Source organism: Corvus cornix, chromosome 1A (assembly GCF_000738735.6).
Source record: "Corvus cornix cornix isolate S_Up_H32 chromosome 1A, ASM73873v5, whole genome shotgun sequence".
NCBI lineage: Eukaryota > Metazoa > Chordata > Aves > Passeriformes > Corvidae > Corvus > Corvus cornix.
Genome location: NC_047057.1, coordinates 53,128,774 through 53,145,649, shown reverse-complemented (window position 1 = coordinate 53,145,649; position 16,876 = coordinate 53,128,774). Strand labels below are relative to the sequence as shown.

General features: G+C 44.1%; 2 protein-coding genes and 1 long non-coding RNA gene across 8 annotated transcripts in view; 1 reads left to right on the top strand and 2 right to left on the bottom strand.

The window, feature by feature from the left end:
* Window positions 1-267: 267 nt before the first annotated feature.
* MTERF2 (mitochondrial transcription termination factor 2) lies at window positions 268-9,416 on the bottom strand. Of its 5 annotated transcripts, none has more exons than XM_019292639.3 (2): window positions 9,196-9,416; window positions 268-3,091 (listed from the first exon to the last, which is right to left on the bottom strand). In XM_019292639.3, the coding sequence occupies exons 1-2, from the start codon at window positions 9,332-9,334 to the stop codon at window positions 1,884-1,886; spliced, it is 1,347 nt and encodes a 448-aa protein (XP_019148184.2). In that variant the 5' UTR covers window positions 9,335-9,416; the 3' UTR covers window positions 268-1,883. The 5 variants fall into 5 exon arrangements, with proteins under 5 accessions (XP_019148184.2, XP_010408784.2, XP_039426699.1 ...); XM_010410482.4 differs by having other exon boundaries at window positions 268-3,108; window positions 9,196-9,269; XM_039570765.1 differs by lacking the exon at window positions 9,196-9,416 and adding an exon at window positions 7,086-7,118.
* A 144-nt stretch (window positions 9,417-9,560) lies between these two features.
* On the bottom strand, window positions 9,561-10,661 carry LOC120411890. The gene is made up of 2 exons (XR_005604450.1): window positions 10,624-10,661; window positions 9,561-9,910 (listed from the first exon to the last, which is right to left on the bottom strand). It is a non-coding gene; the product is annotated as an uncharacterized LOC120411890 (long non-coding RNA).
* Window positions 10,662-10,965: 304 nt separating this feature from the next.
* Window positions 10,966-16,876, top strand: part of CRY1 (cryptochrome circadian regulator 1) — a 39,281-nt gene continuing 33,370 nt past the window's right edge. Inside the window, exon 1 of one of the 2 annotated variants that reach the window (XM_039570774.1) lies at window positions 10,966-11,190. In XM_039570774.1, the coding sequence (XP_039426708.1) occupies window positions 11,033-11,190 (158 nt within the window). In that variant the 5' untranslated portion in view covers window positions 10,966-11,032. The remainder of the gene's footprint in view (window positions 11,191-16,876) is intronic. The other variant, XM_039570775.1, reaches the window with a different exon arrangement.

The window sequence follows — 16,876 nt, the reverse complement described above, 5'->3', positions numbered from 1 at the left end:
ATAAGCTGTTCCAAGAACTTTGTAAAAACAGGTAACTGTAGAAATGCTAGAACTAAATATTCAGGGAAAGCACTGTTCTATGTCTTGGTTTCCTTTTCCTCCTAAGCCACCAATCAGGTCTCTGGCTCAGTTACACATTGTGTTATGAAGAGCTTTGGAGAGCTGAAATGCCCCCTTGTGTCTGAGGGGAAGGAGGCTTTTGAATTGAGACAATATTGTGGTCTGTTTAACAGCTGAGCAGGGAAGGACAGTCAGAAAGTGACAAAGGCAAGTTCCTATGAATTTTTAATACGGCTGTCTTACCAGTTTCCTCTTAAAACACAGTAACCTGTTTTGAAAGAGTCAGCATAGACATGGCCTAGTACCACAGCCTGAGTTTCTTCATGCTGGTGATATGTCCCCTTCTTAAATTCCTGCCAGTGTTGCACGCGCTCCTGTACGAGTGGCATTTACCCCCAGGAGCTCCTGTCACATCCACAGTTGCCTGCAGAGTGCTCAGTGTAAGACCTTCAGCTGTTGAGATCTTGGCACTGCTCCTACCAGGTGTTTGCTGCCCTTCCCCAGTGCGCAGCCTGGGGAAGGGCAGGTGGCAGACTACATAAAATCATCATCTTGCAGCCCACCCTCTGTACCAGTATTCAATACCAGCTTTCTTTAGCAATTCAAAACTGCATTTTAAGAAATGGAGGCCTGGACTTGCTGCCAAAATGGGTGTTAAAAATGACCTTGAATAATGCCTGGAGTGAGGGTGGTGTATAGCTGGTTTTTATTCTGCTGTCAAGAGGGGGAATGTGTGTGGAATAGCTAGGTAGGAAAGTGAGAAATAAAATCACTGATGATCCTAATTCTATTGAGATGATTGTCAGTGATACTACTATTTTATATTATCATTCACAGCCCATAAATGAGAAGAAATCAAATCCCCTGAGAACTTAAAAGCTGTCTGATAGTTACTATTTTGAAAGCCAGCACTTGTCGCCAATTGTCATATGGTGTTATCTGAGATGCAGTGCCACCCATATATTTAGAAACTGTTGCAGCTGTGTGCAAATCTGGTAGTCATTTTTAATCCCCAGTGGTTTACAGACTAGAGTTTTGTTGCACCTAATATAAAGCATGACTTTCTCTTTTCTCCTACTGTCACTTGAGACTTGAGTCTCTCCCTAATTTTTCTTATCCCCAAACCTTGCTAGAAGAGATTAAGAACTATACAATAGCAATAAATGTATTTCCTCGTGTCCCAAACCTTTTGAAAATTTTGAAGTCTCAGAAAAGTGAAGGTTGTCATCTTGTAGTTTCTTTGCATTATGGTTTGTACACAAACATACTAGGGCCTCACCATAGCAGTCACTGAATTTAGAAAAAAATGTCCCGCTCCCCTCTCAGGACAGGGCTTTCCTATCCAAGAAATCAAGTCTGTTGCAGGTCAGGATCCAGGAGCTAGAGCTACTTCAGCAATAGGGAATAGAACTCCAAGAGAGTTTCCTGAAGATACTGAACCAGCAGACTGATGAACGCTGCTGGAAAAATAATCCTCCTCCTATCTTCCTCAGATAAAAATTGTGCTAATCACTACCACAGGCTGGACTGTGCAGTGACAGAGCTGAAAACCTAAGGCAGTTAATGCCCCATCAGGTAAGAAAATGTCGCATCTGAGGTACCCTTAGAAAAAAGCAACCTTTATCATAATTATTACTTCTATGATATTATTTGAAAGCATTAGAGTATTACCACTGTATAATGAAGCTGTGCCTAAGACCCCTCCTGTACAAAGTACAGTATAAAACTACAGTCTGGTTAAGATTGCTTTTGTTCCATCTCTTCTCAAAGAACCAACTTCCCTTTTAATTTGTTTTTGCATAACTTGAAGTACAGTATTCAAATTAATCTTCAATGTGTAGAGGAGCAACAGGATTAAAAATAGGTCTCTCCTTCTTTGATTGTATCTTACCATAAGTGACTTCAAAATCTTTTTTAGTACCATTCAAGCTTTCTAGATTTCCACTCTTTATATCATATCCTAATGCAGAGAGCTTTTTAATTCGGTACTGAACTATTTGTGTTGTCAACTCCAGCACCATTGGTGTCTCTCTAATCTGTGCTATAGAAATTCCTTCCTTCAGTAGTCCTTCAAGTCTTTCTTCCAAAACTGGAACAGAATAGTAGAGAAGGGCTGGGCATTTCAGCACTAGTTGTTTTAGTTCTTGATCACTGCACTTAAAGACGTTTTTGGAGAAAAGCATACTCTTCTGCATAGTGGTAGAATTAAGTTGAAAAATGAAGCCTTTAAGTTTAGAGAGCAGCTGTAGAACTTCCTGGTCAGTGAAATCATTCTTCTGGAGAAATTCCAAGTTCTCCTGGATTGCAGTGGAGGTATTTAATAAAATAAATGGATTTTGGCTCAATAGCTTCAGTATCCAGATCTTCATATTTGCTTCAGACCCCCCTAAATTTAAATAATTTCTTTGTAATGTCTCTATCACGTTTTTGTTTTTCTCAACAGGATTATAGAAAATATTGGGTGCACTTGTCAAGAACCTGGTGATTATATTATTCTTAAGTCCCAGCTCTTGAAAAAACAGTATGTTTGCCTTCTGGTTCTGCTGACAGTCAGTAGTAAAAAAAGACTCTGGAAATTGCTCTATTAATTTAATCAGCTGTTTTTCATTCTGGCATACTAATTGCCATAAAGCTCTTTGAGAGTTTATCTCTGCTGGGGTGTGGAGAATTGCCTCGGGGCAGCGTTCTATAATGTTGGCTACAGCGGTCTCATCTGCTCCCATTTCCTGTAATATACCAGCAATTTCTTTTACATAGGCCACATCCTGGAGAAGGACCCATTCCTTCAGTCTGCGTATCTTCGTGACATCAACTGACAAACTGTAGAGACTCTCAAGGGTTTTTTTATTTTCCTCTCTTGACTTGGTATCAGTTGTGTAACTGGAATGTATTAGGAAGCTTCTGTTTGCTACGTCAGGCCATACTGAGGAAAACTTCGGTCCCGGGTTACAGCTCTGAGATCTTGTCAACAGAAGAGTGAACGTGTCTTTTGCACAGTGAGCGACTCCTCTCAACATCATGGAAGTCAGTCCTATGGAGACACAACAACTGTAAGAAAACACATTTAAGGAATGAGTTAATGGTCAGAATTCATGTTTAGACAGAACTGGCATAAGAAATTACTCTCAAGAGTGGTTTTTGTTACTGGTGCAAAATCCAGGTTTCACATGAAAGCAGGGGGAAAAGACTATTTTTGAAAGGTTAATGTTCTGATGGATATGTCACTGGAACAGTAACATGGATGCAACAGACCTGACGTGGGGCAGTGCTCTGTTCATATAAATGCCTGCAGTCATACAAGCTCCAAACTGTCAGCCATTTCTTGCAGCTAACATTGTCATTGCATTACAGATCACTCATGCTGCATGAGAAAAATGATTCATGTGATTTCATTTGACAGCAATCCCACTAAATTAACAAAAATGGCAGCTTAAATCTTTCTTAGTTCTTATGAATGTATTTGCTTTAACTTCTCAAGCATTATTTGGAGTGTGAATTGTTCTTTCATGTGTCAGAGACCCATCACGCAGTGCTGCTTCAGCAGCAGTTTGTAGCATAACTTCATTTTAAAATCATTCTTTATATAATTAAGGGAGAAAAAAACTCACATGAGCCCTTATGTAAGCGTTTTTCACCAGCTGAGTGTGTTAGTTGATGTTGAATAAGCACCCTGGTATTTTGGGGGAGGAAGCAAGTACACAGTAGCATTTCCATGCCTTCGCCTGCCTCTTCTAGCACCTATTTTGCTACAGCTGCCCCTTGCACCAATGCCTTTTTTCTGCCTCCAGGTCTCTTCTGTAGGCAGAGTCCTTGTGGAATAGGTGTGTGGCTGTGCTGGAGTCCACAGGGCCAACCCCACACCTCACCTTTGCTCAAACTGGCTGCCCAGTTATCACCAATAGCACATGTGCTGTCACCTGCTCTGCAGGGGCAAAGGAGCCGCAGCAGTCAAACAAAGATATCATCAAGTGTATCTTTAACTTCCGGGGGGGTTTTCGTAACAACCCTTTGGAAGTACTGAGTGAGAAAGGGAGAACTGCTGATCTCTGCAGTACTCCTGCAAATGGCTACTGCTGGTAACATGCTTAAAACTTCTCAAACTGAAAGTGAGAACATTTGGACAGTTGCTTTCACCTCTCCCTAAGTATAGCACGCTTCAAAAGGTACCTGCATGAGCACTGTTACATTACTTTTGTTGGGTTTTTTGTTGTTGTTCTTTTTTGTTGTTTGTTTTGTTAGGAGAGAAAATACTGTTATCATCATGCAGTCTAATCTCCTACATAACAGACCAACATACCTATTGCCCAGCTGTACAAGAGCCCTAGAATTTTCCTTATAGCCCATCTTCTAAGAAAGTACATAGTTTGTTTAAAGAACTTTAGTGATAGATCCTCTTTCTAGTTGCCAGGTAAGGTTAAATATTTTCTAGAGGTAAATCCTTTATCTCAAGAAAGTGTACCTTTGCTTTTAGGTTGCTTTTTTTCTGCTTCTAAGCTGGACTATTGTTATGTTACTACATCATAAACTAACAGAGTAAGACAATTTCCTATATGCACAATTATGTTATTAACAGAAGCTGTTTATTGATAACTTGTTCTTTAGTATTATATCACACCTCTAAGGCAAAACCAATTTCCTAATGAGCTGCTTGTGTCAGAACCTCAAGGCTGATGGTTTTGTCTTCATACAGCTTGTGACTTCAGAAGTGCTGTCCCAAGCCCCAGCACAAGTGATTTTTTCCAGTAACCCTGAAAGCACTGGAAGTGTAGGTAAGTCACAGATGTTTTGTGTGCTGACTTTTTCCATGTCCTGAAAAAGTGACTGCAAACTAAACCTCTCCTCTACAGGAGTGACACAACTGCCTGTGTCTGAGCACTCTGAGCAGTCCTACTGAGTTTAGTGGGTCCAGTCAGAATAAGCAAATCTCTGAAGAATCAGGGCTTTCTTCATTAATGCTTCAGCTCAGCTAGAAGCTGCCAGCAAAGTGAAGTGTTGTAAAATTGTTTGGGATGTCAAATAATACTTCCAAAGTACAATCTGGAAAAATAACCATTACTTACTTTTACTTCAACATGTAATCCTGCTGTTAAACAAAATTGCCTTGTGAGTAATGCAGTCCCTTAAAATACTGTAATTTTTACTATACAGAGCTTTTAAAAAGTTCTGATATAGTAAATTGTGCTCTTCTAAAATCTGACATGGGAATGGTTGTTATATTCACTTAAAAGGGGCTTTACATTTCCTAGAAATGTCTGGCATCATAGTCGATTTTTCCCTGTTGTTAGTAAGGATCATCAGAAACACAGAATACTGTAAAAGACAGGAAAACTTTATTTGCCAGAACTCATTTGACTGGGGTACTCAGGAGCCCTTGTAAAAAAGCCCTATGCAAAATACAACATATAAAATAACATTAATGAATTGGAATGTCATGGTGTTCTATAGAAACCAAGAATATCGGAGTTACTTGACGTATTTCCAAGTCCACAGATAACAGTATCACATTTCCAGGGTATGTAACTGCTTTCATGAATTCAGAGTTCTCTTAAAGCTCTTGTTGGATCTAATGCATGTTCTAATGTGCAGGACCCCATTGTAACTTTTTACATACTTAGATTGCTGTTGAGGCTGTAAACCAATTGAGAGATTTAGAAAAAAACCCAACCAGCTCAGATAAGATATTTGCTCTCGCTGCCAGTAGCACCCTCTCACCACCAAGTGTAAGAACAGCAATAAGGAAGTGAGCTAATGTCGAAGTTACTTGTGATCCTGCTTGCTAGCACACTTGCAGAGACTTGTATATACAGAGCAAAGGGGTGCTATAAGGTTCATTATTTAAGGAGCCTTCTACATAGATCTTCTATAGCAAGTGGATACAATGATCAACTGGTTGATTTATCCCTCATTTGAATTTCTGAATGTGTGCTTTGAGACTTAACATCTCACTTTTTGAAAATGAGCAAACCCAAACTTTTACTCATGTTGGATTTTTCACAAACTCTTAGTAAAGAGGGCAACAGTATGACTGCCTGACCACTACCATTCTCATTACAGGAAACTTAGTAGGCTATAAAGAATTAAATGAAACTACTGAATGCCTAGATTGAACTTTAACCAGGAAGAGTAAGTATCTACCTAGAAGAGCGCAGTGTAGAAAGGGTTTGAATAGTTTGTGAAGGAAACTGGGTAGCGATAGGTAGCAGTTTTGTACATTAATGCACAGTAAATATTCACACTTCTGCACTTACAAAAAAAATGAATCCCTGCTTTGCATTAATGGTGGAAATGAGGTAAAGGATTATAAAAGATAAGCTAGACCAACATAAAGCTTTCTAGAAAAAAACATAGAGGATCCTAGGATAACCCAGGTTTGAAGGGATCTCAAGAGCTCGAAGCAGAGTCTGCAGGATCCAGGCTGCTTTGTCCAATCAAGTCTTTAAAGCCTCCATGGATGGAAGCCACCCGGCCTCTCTGTTCTACTGCTCAACTGTCCTTATGGGGAAAAAGCTTTTCCTTACATCCAGGAAAGGAAAGACATTTGAACAGTGCTTAAGGACGCACCGCACTATTTAAACCACTGGTCATCAAGTGGTGGTGCTTTCAGCGCAGAGAAAACAAGGGTCTCCATCACAGCCTGCTCCCACAGCCCGGCCACCTGGACCGTCCCTTCTCACCCTTTGGACTCCGCTTGGGGGCGGAGAGGCTGGGGGCGGATGTTTTCCTGCAGCCAGCACGGGAGCAGAGGCTGCAGGCCCATCCCGCCCCGAGAGCCGTTCCCGCAGCCGCTTCGTGCCGCTCCTGCCGGAGTCACCCGCGGCCGACGCGGGGCCCCGCGCCCGGGGGTCCCTCCCCAGCCGCTTCTCCCCCTGCCCGCCGCCCGCCCCATCCTCAGCGCCGCGCCGGCGCTCGGAGCAGGCCAAGCGGAACGCCAGCCGGCCCCTCCGCCCCCAGTGCCCCGGCGCCGGGCCGGCCGAAGAGCGGCCGAGCTCCCGCGGCCGGGCCCGCCGCTGCCCGCCCGCGCTCACCGGCCTCGCCGCCGCCGCCGGACCGCACCACCGCCGCCGCCGCGCGGGGGGCGCCGGGCACGTACCATGTGCCGGGGAGGGGCGGGGCGGGCAGGAGGACGCGGCTGTCCCGCAGCGTGGGCCGGCACGGGCTCGTCCCGTGCGAAACCGCCCGAGCCTCCGCCACTTGCCAAAGCAGGCTCCACCGGCACTAGGAAAAGTAAAGGCCGTTGCGTTAAAACAGCTTGCAGAGAGAAGTAGTGGGGTAAATAGAAAAAAAAAAAAAAAACTTGGAAAAGAAATAATTTCGAAGTAATATAATAGCAAAAAATGAACGTGTTAAAAGTTAGACTACTTGAGTGTGCTCTGACGGGAAGCAGATAATTCTTTTGATTCGGTAACACCGACATGATGATGGGAGGCTTGTCTTACACCGGTATATTTTCTTCATATGATCACTGCCTTATTACATAATTAATTTCACATATAGCCATTGGGCTTATAGCGTTTTGCTGGTGGCTTTTCAGAAGTTCAGTGAGAACCATCTTCCTCTATCTTATTTTTTTCAGCTATATCTACTTCTATTTCTCTTCTAGAGTAACAAATCAGCAGTCACATAAATGATTTCTAGACTAGAAGTATTTTACCAGGGCTGTTTGGATTTCTTAACTAACTCCAAGTTTGCACAATCACATCTTTCAGAGACTGAAAATCACTGCTGTTGTCTCTGTGAACCCTTCTTTTGTCAGCTCCATGTTCAATAGTCTGCACTGGATCTGTGCAAAAGATCTAATGGAGAAGAGCAATGCTACAGAAAGAAACCCTGCTCAAGGAACCTAGTTCGGGATTGGTCTCCTAAATAAAAGCTGTTCCAAGAACAGTTAAGAAAATCTGTGAATATAATGCATACAATGATGTTAAAAACATGCATCCAAAAAAAATAGCTTCTAATTTGTAACACAAAAATGTATTGTATACTTGCTTCTTTATGTTTTTGTCACTTCATGCCTTCATGTTATTTTTTCCCTTCTATCTCCTCCGCATTCTCTTCATTTTTACAATCACAGTCTGGTCTAAATTAGCAATATTGTTTAAAAAAGTTATTCACAAGAGAACACTGCAGTGAGGTTTACTTGTATGAGTTCCTTGATTAACCATCATTCTATTTTCTATTTCAACTAACTTGGAGTGACTCTCCCCTTGAGATCTGACATTTTAATTAATATAGTCTGCATCTATTATATATTAATATATCCTATTACAATATTTATATATTATGTTCTTTCTCACACTTCTTGAGTCAAGAACAAACTGTCTCGCGTAGAAGGCATGGCTAGAGCCAAGTACTGTTTTGACATAATGATATGCTAATGATATACTGCGATTGTTATTTAGTCTGTAGCAACAAACAGCCTACAGACTGATGGTTTTCATGGCTGCCATTTGCTTATGAAGCCATAAGGTCTAGTGAGGAAGGGCTGCTTCCACCTCAGTACTCCCAAGAAGGCAGATTGGTTGATGCTGGACTTTATTCAGGGCTACTTTCAGTGTGGCAGCCTTGTGGGGAGCTAGCAGGACAAATAACGAGTGTGAAAAAGCAATTAAAAAGTTTGAAATAAAAACTGTGTTGTGAAGTGACTTTCCTTGAAAATAAGGAATCTACTTGTTCAATGTGTTCAAAAATTATAGAATTCAAATGAGTTTGATGGACAGTGGTCATTAACTACTGAATTTTCTTTTTCTTTTTTATTTATTTGAAAATTATTTACCAAATATTTGGCATATAATAATAATAATAACCAACCAGGCAAATAAGAATGTACTTTGTATTAATTGAGAAAGCAATGCTCAACTTTACAATGAGCCCACTGCCCCAGCTTTGAGTTGCAGCAAGGGTATATGACAGGATCCCATAAGTTCTTGGATCAGAATGATGAGCTGTGGAATATGTTGTTCTACATACAACAAAGTAGTAATTGAAAAACTCATCATCATCAATTTATGCTGCTGTTAAAGTCAGTGTTCAAGGACTGTTCAGTCTCCACACTCTATACCTTTTATACAAACTTTCTTTCTAAGACCAAACAGAAAGGGATTCTAATCATGGCTGGGTCATTTGCCACTAGCATACCTTGGTCGTCGCTGTCAGGTGGGGCATCTTCTCCCAGGCAAGCTGTGACAGGACAAGAGGACAGAGCCTCAAGCTGCACAAGGGGAGGTTCAGGTTGGACATCAGGAGGAATTTTTTCACAGAAAGGGTTGTTAAACATTGGAATGAGCTGCCCATGGAGGTGATGGAGTCCCCATCCCTGGAGGTGTTCAAGAAGATACTGGATGTGACAGTCAGTGCCATGGTCTAGCTGACATGGTGGTGATCAAAGGTTGGACTCAGAGGTCTTTCCAACCTAAATGATTCTGTAATTCTATTATTCTATTTATTACATCATTCAATATGAGGAAAGAAAAGCATGAAGGGAAACATAAGATGCATGCGTCTTCTTGTTGACTTGATGTTTACTTTCCGTGTATCTTAGCAGAAAAAATATTTTAGGAGAAAGAAAAATGACAGTTCTTAAAGTACTGTCTAAAATTCTCGAAGTTAAGAAAGGTCAGTACTGCTGATTTGGGTCCTCTGCCTTTTACTTGAGACATTGAGACCACTTTTGCTGTTGCTACCCACTTATTTTCAGATCTGCATCTACAGCTGCCCTGTGAAGACACAGAAGGGTTCTACCGAGTCGTGTCACTGCGATGCCTCGGTCGGTTGTTGGCCGTTCCCAGTGTAACCACGGAGCAGGTCCAGGGAAACCCGCTGTGTTGGCAGCACACAGACGGTGGTTTGAGCTCTGTAATTAACAGGCGTGAGAAATTCACCATTTAGTAATGACTTTACTAACGGTGCAAGAGGGACCATTTTAACTCGTTCTGCTGCCTGGAAGCGTATTTGGGCGCGGCAGCGCCGCACGGCCGAGCCGCTCTCTCTTGCTCGGGGGTTCTTGTCCAGCTCTTGTGACCAACACCTCCCGGCTGCAGCGGGCGGCTACGAGCCCTGGGCCCGCGTCACAGAATCGTCAGGGTTGGAAAGGACCTCTGGAGCTCCGCTGGTCCGACAGATGCTCTCTACGCACACGCTTACATAAGCGCCCCGCCTGTTTCCCGCGGATGGGACTGGATGCGGTGGGACCGGCGGGCACAGCCCGGGCTGTGGGGGGGTGACCGGAGCGGCACGGGCACGCGCGGGGCGCGATACATAACAGGCCGGCGGGCGCGCGCGCGCGCGCCTGCGCCTCCCGGCGGAACCGGCGCCACAAGAGCCGCCTCGCGGCCCCGTGCTCATCCGGGTCCCGCCGCACCGAATCGCGGGGGGGTGGGAGAGAGTCGGGCCCCGCCCCCCGCCGCCACCGCCCCGCCCCGCCGCGGCCTGCCGGCCCCGCGCCGCCTTGGCGGGTGGGATTCCCGCCGAGGTCGCGGGCCCCCCGGCTGCCTCCCGCTGCGCCGCGGGCGCGGGGCCGCCCGGCCAGAGCTCCCTTCCCCCGCGCGCCGCCGGTACCGAACACACCTCAGAAACGTGAGGGGCCGCGGTCACGTGGGGGCGGCGCCGGCCAATGGGCGGCGGGGGGCGGGGCGGCCGGCGCAGCCCCGCGGCCGGCGCAGTCACAGGGCGAGCGGCGAGGAGGCGGCAGCGGGCACGTACGGCGCTTTCCGTGGGCAGGGTGCCCTCACCGCCTCGCAGACACCGCCGGAGCCAGCGCTCCCACCTTTCGTCCCTGCTCTCCCCGGCGCGGGGCTCCGCGGGGTGATGCGTCCCGCCGGGCGGGGCCAGCTCCCGCCGTATCGCCGGGTCCTAGAGCGTCCGCAGCGAGGCCCGTGGGCCGCCCCGCCGCCCGTCCGTGCTCGCCCGGCGGCGCACGGGCCATGAGCGGCCCCGCGGGCGGCGGCGGTTCCCGCTGAGCGCCCCGCGCCCGGCAATGGGGGTGAACGCCGTACACTGGTTCCGCAAGGGGCTGCGGCTCCACGACAACCCGGCGCTGCGGGAATGCATCCAGGGCGCAGACACGGTGCGCTGCGTCTACATCCTGGACCCCTGGTTCGCTGGCTCCTCCAACGTGGGCATCAACAGGTGGCGGTGAGTGCGGGGCGCTGCGGGGCCCTAATCCCCGCGTTATGTATTCGGTCACGCTGCCTCCCCGCCATCCCCTCCCCTCCGCGCCCGATTGGGCCGCTGCCAGCTCCGGCTTCCCTCGGCCGCCCGCCCTCCGCGCGGCCCGGCCGTGTTACATATCCAGCCCAGCGCCCGCCCGGGCTGCGGCTCCCGCGCGCACGTGGGAGGGACGGGAAAGAAGGAGCCGGGAAGCCCCTGGAACAGTGCGGGGCGGGGGGCCGTGGCTTCCCGGGGAGGGAGACCCTTGTTCTCGCCCCCGCGGGCGGCGGTTCAGTGCCCGAGCGCTGGAGCTCAGAGCGGGGCTGCTGTCGGGCGGAAAGCCCTGTGGGGAGTAGCCCAGAGCGATTGCGCCATCTCAGGAACTCTGGGCAGTCGGGAACCCCAGGGTGACTCCGTCCTGGAAAAACTGTGAAGCTGCTCGCTTAGCTCAGAAGTACTTTCTCAGAGTAGCGTTCCTGCACGAAAGGTTATCACAGAATATCCTGAGTTAGAAGTGACCCACAAGGATCGTGGAGTCCCAACTCCTGGCCCTGCACTGAAGAGCCCCAAGAAACCCACATTGTGCCTGAGAGCTTTGTCTAAATACTACTTGAACTCTGGCTGGCTTGGTGTGCAGTGTCCCTTTCTGGAGTGTGGAGATTTGTTCCTACACCTTCAAGCCATTTGTAATTCTCCTCCCCAGTTTAAAAATGAACTTCACTGTGGAGCTGTGACTGATGCTTGCATATTAAATGTGTGCCATAATAAGGCAGAGAGGTTAGTAGGACTTCTGTGCATGCTTGTCATGTGAGATTAGTTAAAACATCACTAGGAATCTGAAAATTGTTACCCTTTAAAAGGATTGATAATGCAGTAGAGTTTGTGTATTGTCTGTCCCTCCAATGTCAGGAACTTAAAATGCTCCTGAACTTACCCTGCCCAGACTACAATGCTGAGAAGTTGCCTAATTATGGAACAAGCAATGAAACTTAGCTTAACCCTATGTCATAGAAGAATGACAAAGTTTAGATACTTCAGGTTTCAGTTGAGTTCACTTGAAGGATTATTCCTTTTGGATTTAATAATTTTTATCCCAGCTTATTAAATACTTTACCAACCAGGTAACTTACCTTTGCAGTTCTGGGTTTCTATTTTTTTTTCAGATTTTGAGAGGTTTTCCTTACAATCATCTTGTTTTCAAGGGATAGAGATACTAAAGATGCTTTATGTGAACTTTACCTTGATGCTTATTTCATTTGCACTGACAAAAACAACTTAAGAATAATTGTTAGATACTTTCCTTATTTGAGATTCATGATGTACGTTTCGTTTATAAGAGATTTTAAATTGTTTTTGTTTTGAATAAATTTTTTTGAATAACATTTTGACTTCATGAAGAAGCTCAGAGATCTTAATTTTGTGGATCATACATGAATAGCTATTTAAGTTTTGAAAGAATGTGGACAATTGGCACAAGTCTAAGTGTTACGGAAATCACATGTCTAAGAGTACATGTCATAGGTTTCTAATGTGCCCTGCAACTGAAATGCTGAGCAGTTTTTGGTTGTATTCTCTGAGCTAGTGAATGATAGACAAGTGTGAACTTTGATTCTAGCAGAAGGAAGTTCATGTCTTCAGTGCTATGGCCCTGGTTCTTCAATGACTGTGTAATATGATCATTTGCTAACAGAATCCTTGAGTACATTTGTGTGTGATATATTTGCTGATTGGTTTGCTTTAACAGTGTTTTCAGTGTTTAGAAGGCATCTAGTCCTTCCACTGCATTTTGCATTTGGAGAAAAATGCCTGGTTTTAGTTGCTGGTCAGAGGGACTGAGTTCAGGGTATATTACAACTCCCCTGTCCAAAGCACTTCAAGCAATCTCCTGGTACTCAAATACCCTCAAAGCACATGCTGCGCATGGATTTGAGTAGGAAATCTTGCTGCCTGCATAGCCTGGTTTTGTGAGATCATCAGGTTTTTTTCAAGTTTAAAAGTACAATAACATTATAGAATAACTGTCTGCTAAAGCTGTATGTTTATTATGGGTCTTCTCAATACATTTTTATTTAAATGGACAGTTACTAGTTTGGTATGAATCCATTTTAGGTCCCAGTGGTTTTAATGAGATGCTTTTAACCAGTGCAAATACATACATTCACAATAAGTACACACAAGATCTGTGATGCAGCTTTTTGGTTTGCCAGTCTCATTTGGGACTTGTAATTAATGATCAAACATTTTATGTTCTTGCTCACTTGATGACCATGAGCAGAATCATTGCTAACATGCCTGTTGAGTAGGGTGTTGAATTAGACAAAACATTTTCTTTGAGACTAGGAGCAGAAGCCCTTCAGCATTAGGAACATGAGTCAAATTTAACTAACCTCCTGGTGTGAATTTACGGGGGTTCGTTCCTAATTTGAGTTGATTGACACCAAGTGTTTGTGTTCTGGTGAGTTTGTGGTTCTAGTGCCCTGGGCAAAACTCTTCTCTATCAAACTATGACTAACACAATCTCTATGAGGAAAAATGGTGAAAGAATACAAGAAACCAGGAGGTTTAGTTTCTTGTTAGAGTATTGTCACTCTGTTGGGTCACCAGTTACGGTTTATATAAAAAAATGTGTGTTAAGTCTGGTAAATAGCAACCTTTAATACATAGATGCTTTCTAATTAACTTTAAACAGTCATGTAACAATCAGGAACTAATATTTTTGTGTAATTGCACTACCGAGCAAGTCTAATTACTAAGCAGTCACATGGTCTTACTGACCTCCTTTCTCCTGGCATTCAGCCTACCTGTTCTAAATTCGTGAATGCTACGTCACAAATGCCAGGACCTCCCTCAGCTCACTTCATTTTTTTCTGGTTCTGTTCTGTTTCTCCTTATTGTTCCTTTTTTTCCAAGCTGTCAAATAAATCAAGATGTGCTTTCATTGAGACATGCTTTTTCTATGGGATGAATTCGCAGTGTTGTTCACAGATCAACACTTGAGACGAGAGAAGTTACTTGGTGCAGTAAAAGGTGATGGAGAAATGGTGGAGGGAGATGCTAAATGCTAAAATCACACTAAGGCTCTCCTAAAATTTTGTCAGTTGCCCTTAAACGTTTGGCACCAGCATTAGCTTGCATCTAATTGTGTCAGCAAAGCGGACAAGGAATGTAACTTGCATATTCCAACAAGTAACCATTACCTACTTCTGAAAAAATGTGTTTGTATGTGCTCAGACTTTTCCATATTAAGGAGAATGGGATCTTATGCTTAACACCATCACCTAGGGGAGAGTTTAATTTAGTCCTAGTTTTAGTGCAGTGGCAATTGATCACAATACCTGAAAAGAAATGCAAACATTCTGTTAGTTGCTGCATAAGGATTTACTTTAGGTAATAATTTACTTCTTTTAGTTTATCTTTTTGAGTGTGTATGTCTTGTCTTTAATATGTTACCTAAAACACTGGTGTGCAACAGCTGATTTTATAAAGATGGATAGTCTAATCTTGCCCAATCCTTGTATTTCTTTTTCTTAACCATTTTTGAAGACAACAGATTTCACTTTTAAAATAAGAGTAAGAATTTTTTTGTATATCTCTTAGATTTTCTGAGAATATTGATGTGTTCAACATCCTTCAAAGTTAGCTGCTGCTATTATGGCAGATAGTGGTACTGATTTTGGAGAAAGAAAAGAGGTGATTTTTTTTTCCATACTTAAATTTCAAGCAAATTAAACATTAAAACCTGAGGGGAAAAAAAAGTTTAATTTCCAGGACAATCACTGCAATTCATGGAAATGGGAACTTGTTTTTAAAAATTAATACTTATAGGCATGTTTCTGTAGTATCTTATTAAATTTTGCTATTCTGTGCATGTGGTTTTGAAACTATAGTTTCAGCTTATGTAGGTATGATTTGTCCAATAGAGATGTGTATGTTGGATGTGGGATTGGTGGAAAAAGTTTGTCAATAGAATTAATCTATGAGTGATTTGAGTTTCATATATATAATTCAGGCAGACACAATTTGTGTATTATACTTTGTTAGTTTTGGTGACATGATTAGTATGTAAATAGGAATACACAGAAATATTTATGACTTCCCTGATGAAAACATCCCTCTAAGTTTGTTTTTATTGTGTAGCACTTAGAATGAAAATCTATTTGATGTATGAAATATTTAACATGAAGCCCACCAAAGGCACTCTGTCATTCCCCTCAGTTAGACAGGGAATGGAAAATACAACAAAAAGCTTGTGGGTTAGGATAAGGGCAAGGAGAGGGCATTCAGCCATTACCATCATGGGGAAAATGAATTAATTTATTACTAATCAAATCAGAATAGGGTAACAAATAATAAATTAAATTCTTAAAGCACCTTCCTCCCACCCCTCCTGTCTTTCTGGGCTCAACTTCACTCCTGTTTTCTCTACCTCCTATCCCCGAAGAACACAGAGGGATGGGGAATGGAGATTTTGGTCAGTTCATCAAACATTGTCTCGGCTGCTTTTTCCTCAGGGGAAGGACTCTTCACACTCCTATTTTTGCTGCCATGGTCCTTTATGGGCAGTAGGTGGACAGCCTTCCTCTCAGTGGCTTTTACCACGGTCTGCAGGGGAATCTCTGCTCTGGTGCCTGGAGTGCCCTCCTTCTTCCCTGACTTAGGAGTCTTCAGAGTTGTTTCTCTCACATATTCTCATTCTTCTCTGGCTTCAATGGCTCCCAAGCAGTAGCATTTCCTTCCTGTCAAATACGTTATCCCGGAGGTGCTGCCTTGGCCAGTGGCAGGTCTGTGTTGGAGCCATCTGGTACTGGCTTGGAAAGACATGGGGGAAGCTTCCAGCAGCCTCTCACAGCAGCCACCCTTGTAGCCCCCCAATACCAAAACCTGGCCATGCAAACCCAATGCAACCCATCATGCCCTCTAATGAGTGGCTTCAGCTCTAGGGCAGTGTGTGCCACTTGGAGCACTTCTGTTCACCCAGCCCATTAAATTGAGGGTGATTAATCTGTAAAAAGTCTGTATGTAGCTTGTTTCCAGAAGGTGCATGTTCAGATGGGAGTTCTGTGGTACTAGCAGTTAGATTGGAGAAACCCCTTAGTGCCACACCCCTAGGCTGCTCACCTGTTCTCTTCCATAAAAACCATTTTTTACCCCAAAAGTGCCTGCAGTTCAGCAACTCCCTCTATAATTTGTGTTATATGATCTAGCCCTATGATTTACAAAGTACGTCACTGAAGCACACTGACGTATGTCCTCATGGGTTTAATCCTGCACTGTTGATGAAAGGGTTGGCTCCACCCTTTTATGATAGCACACTGCCCTGTGGTGAGCCAGTTTAGCTCATCAATCTGTCCAAAAGAGATTAATTACCAGTTTTGGTGGGATTAGCTCTGTGGTAGATTGTGCCAGCAAAAAGGTCACGGTAGTAGTAGTGAAGAGGCAAAGAATGGAAAGGGCAGGTACCATTTCTTTCAGTGGCAGTATGGATTTGAGTCAGTTTACAATGGTCACGTAACTCTGGCCTGCATTGCTCAAGTCTGCAGTAACCACCAGGTGCTTTTTGGAAGGGGATTATTGTTTTTTTCAGTGGCTTGCCATTTGTTGACACCCTTTGAAATGATACTGCTGAAAATAGGTATTGGCCTTTTTACTGTGCAGGGAAAAGGTGCAATTT

Bases quoted from the DNA above. Each gene is read 5' to 3' on its own strand.
- MTERF2 (XM_019292639.3), bottom strand. From the start codon at position 9,334: ATGTTTAACAACCCTTTCTGTGAAAAAATTCCTCCTGATGTCCAACCT. The intron at 3,092-9,195 runs GTATGCTAGTGG...GTGTCTCCATAG, and splicing joins ACCTGACAGCGACGACCAAG to GACTGACTTCCATGATGTTG.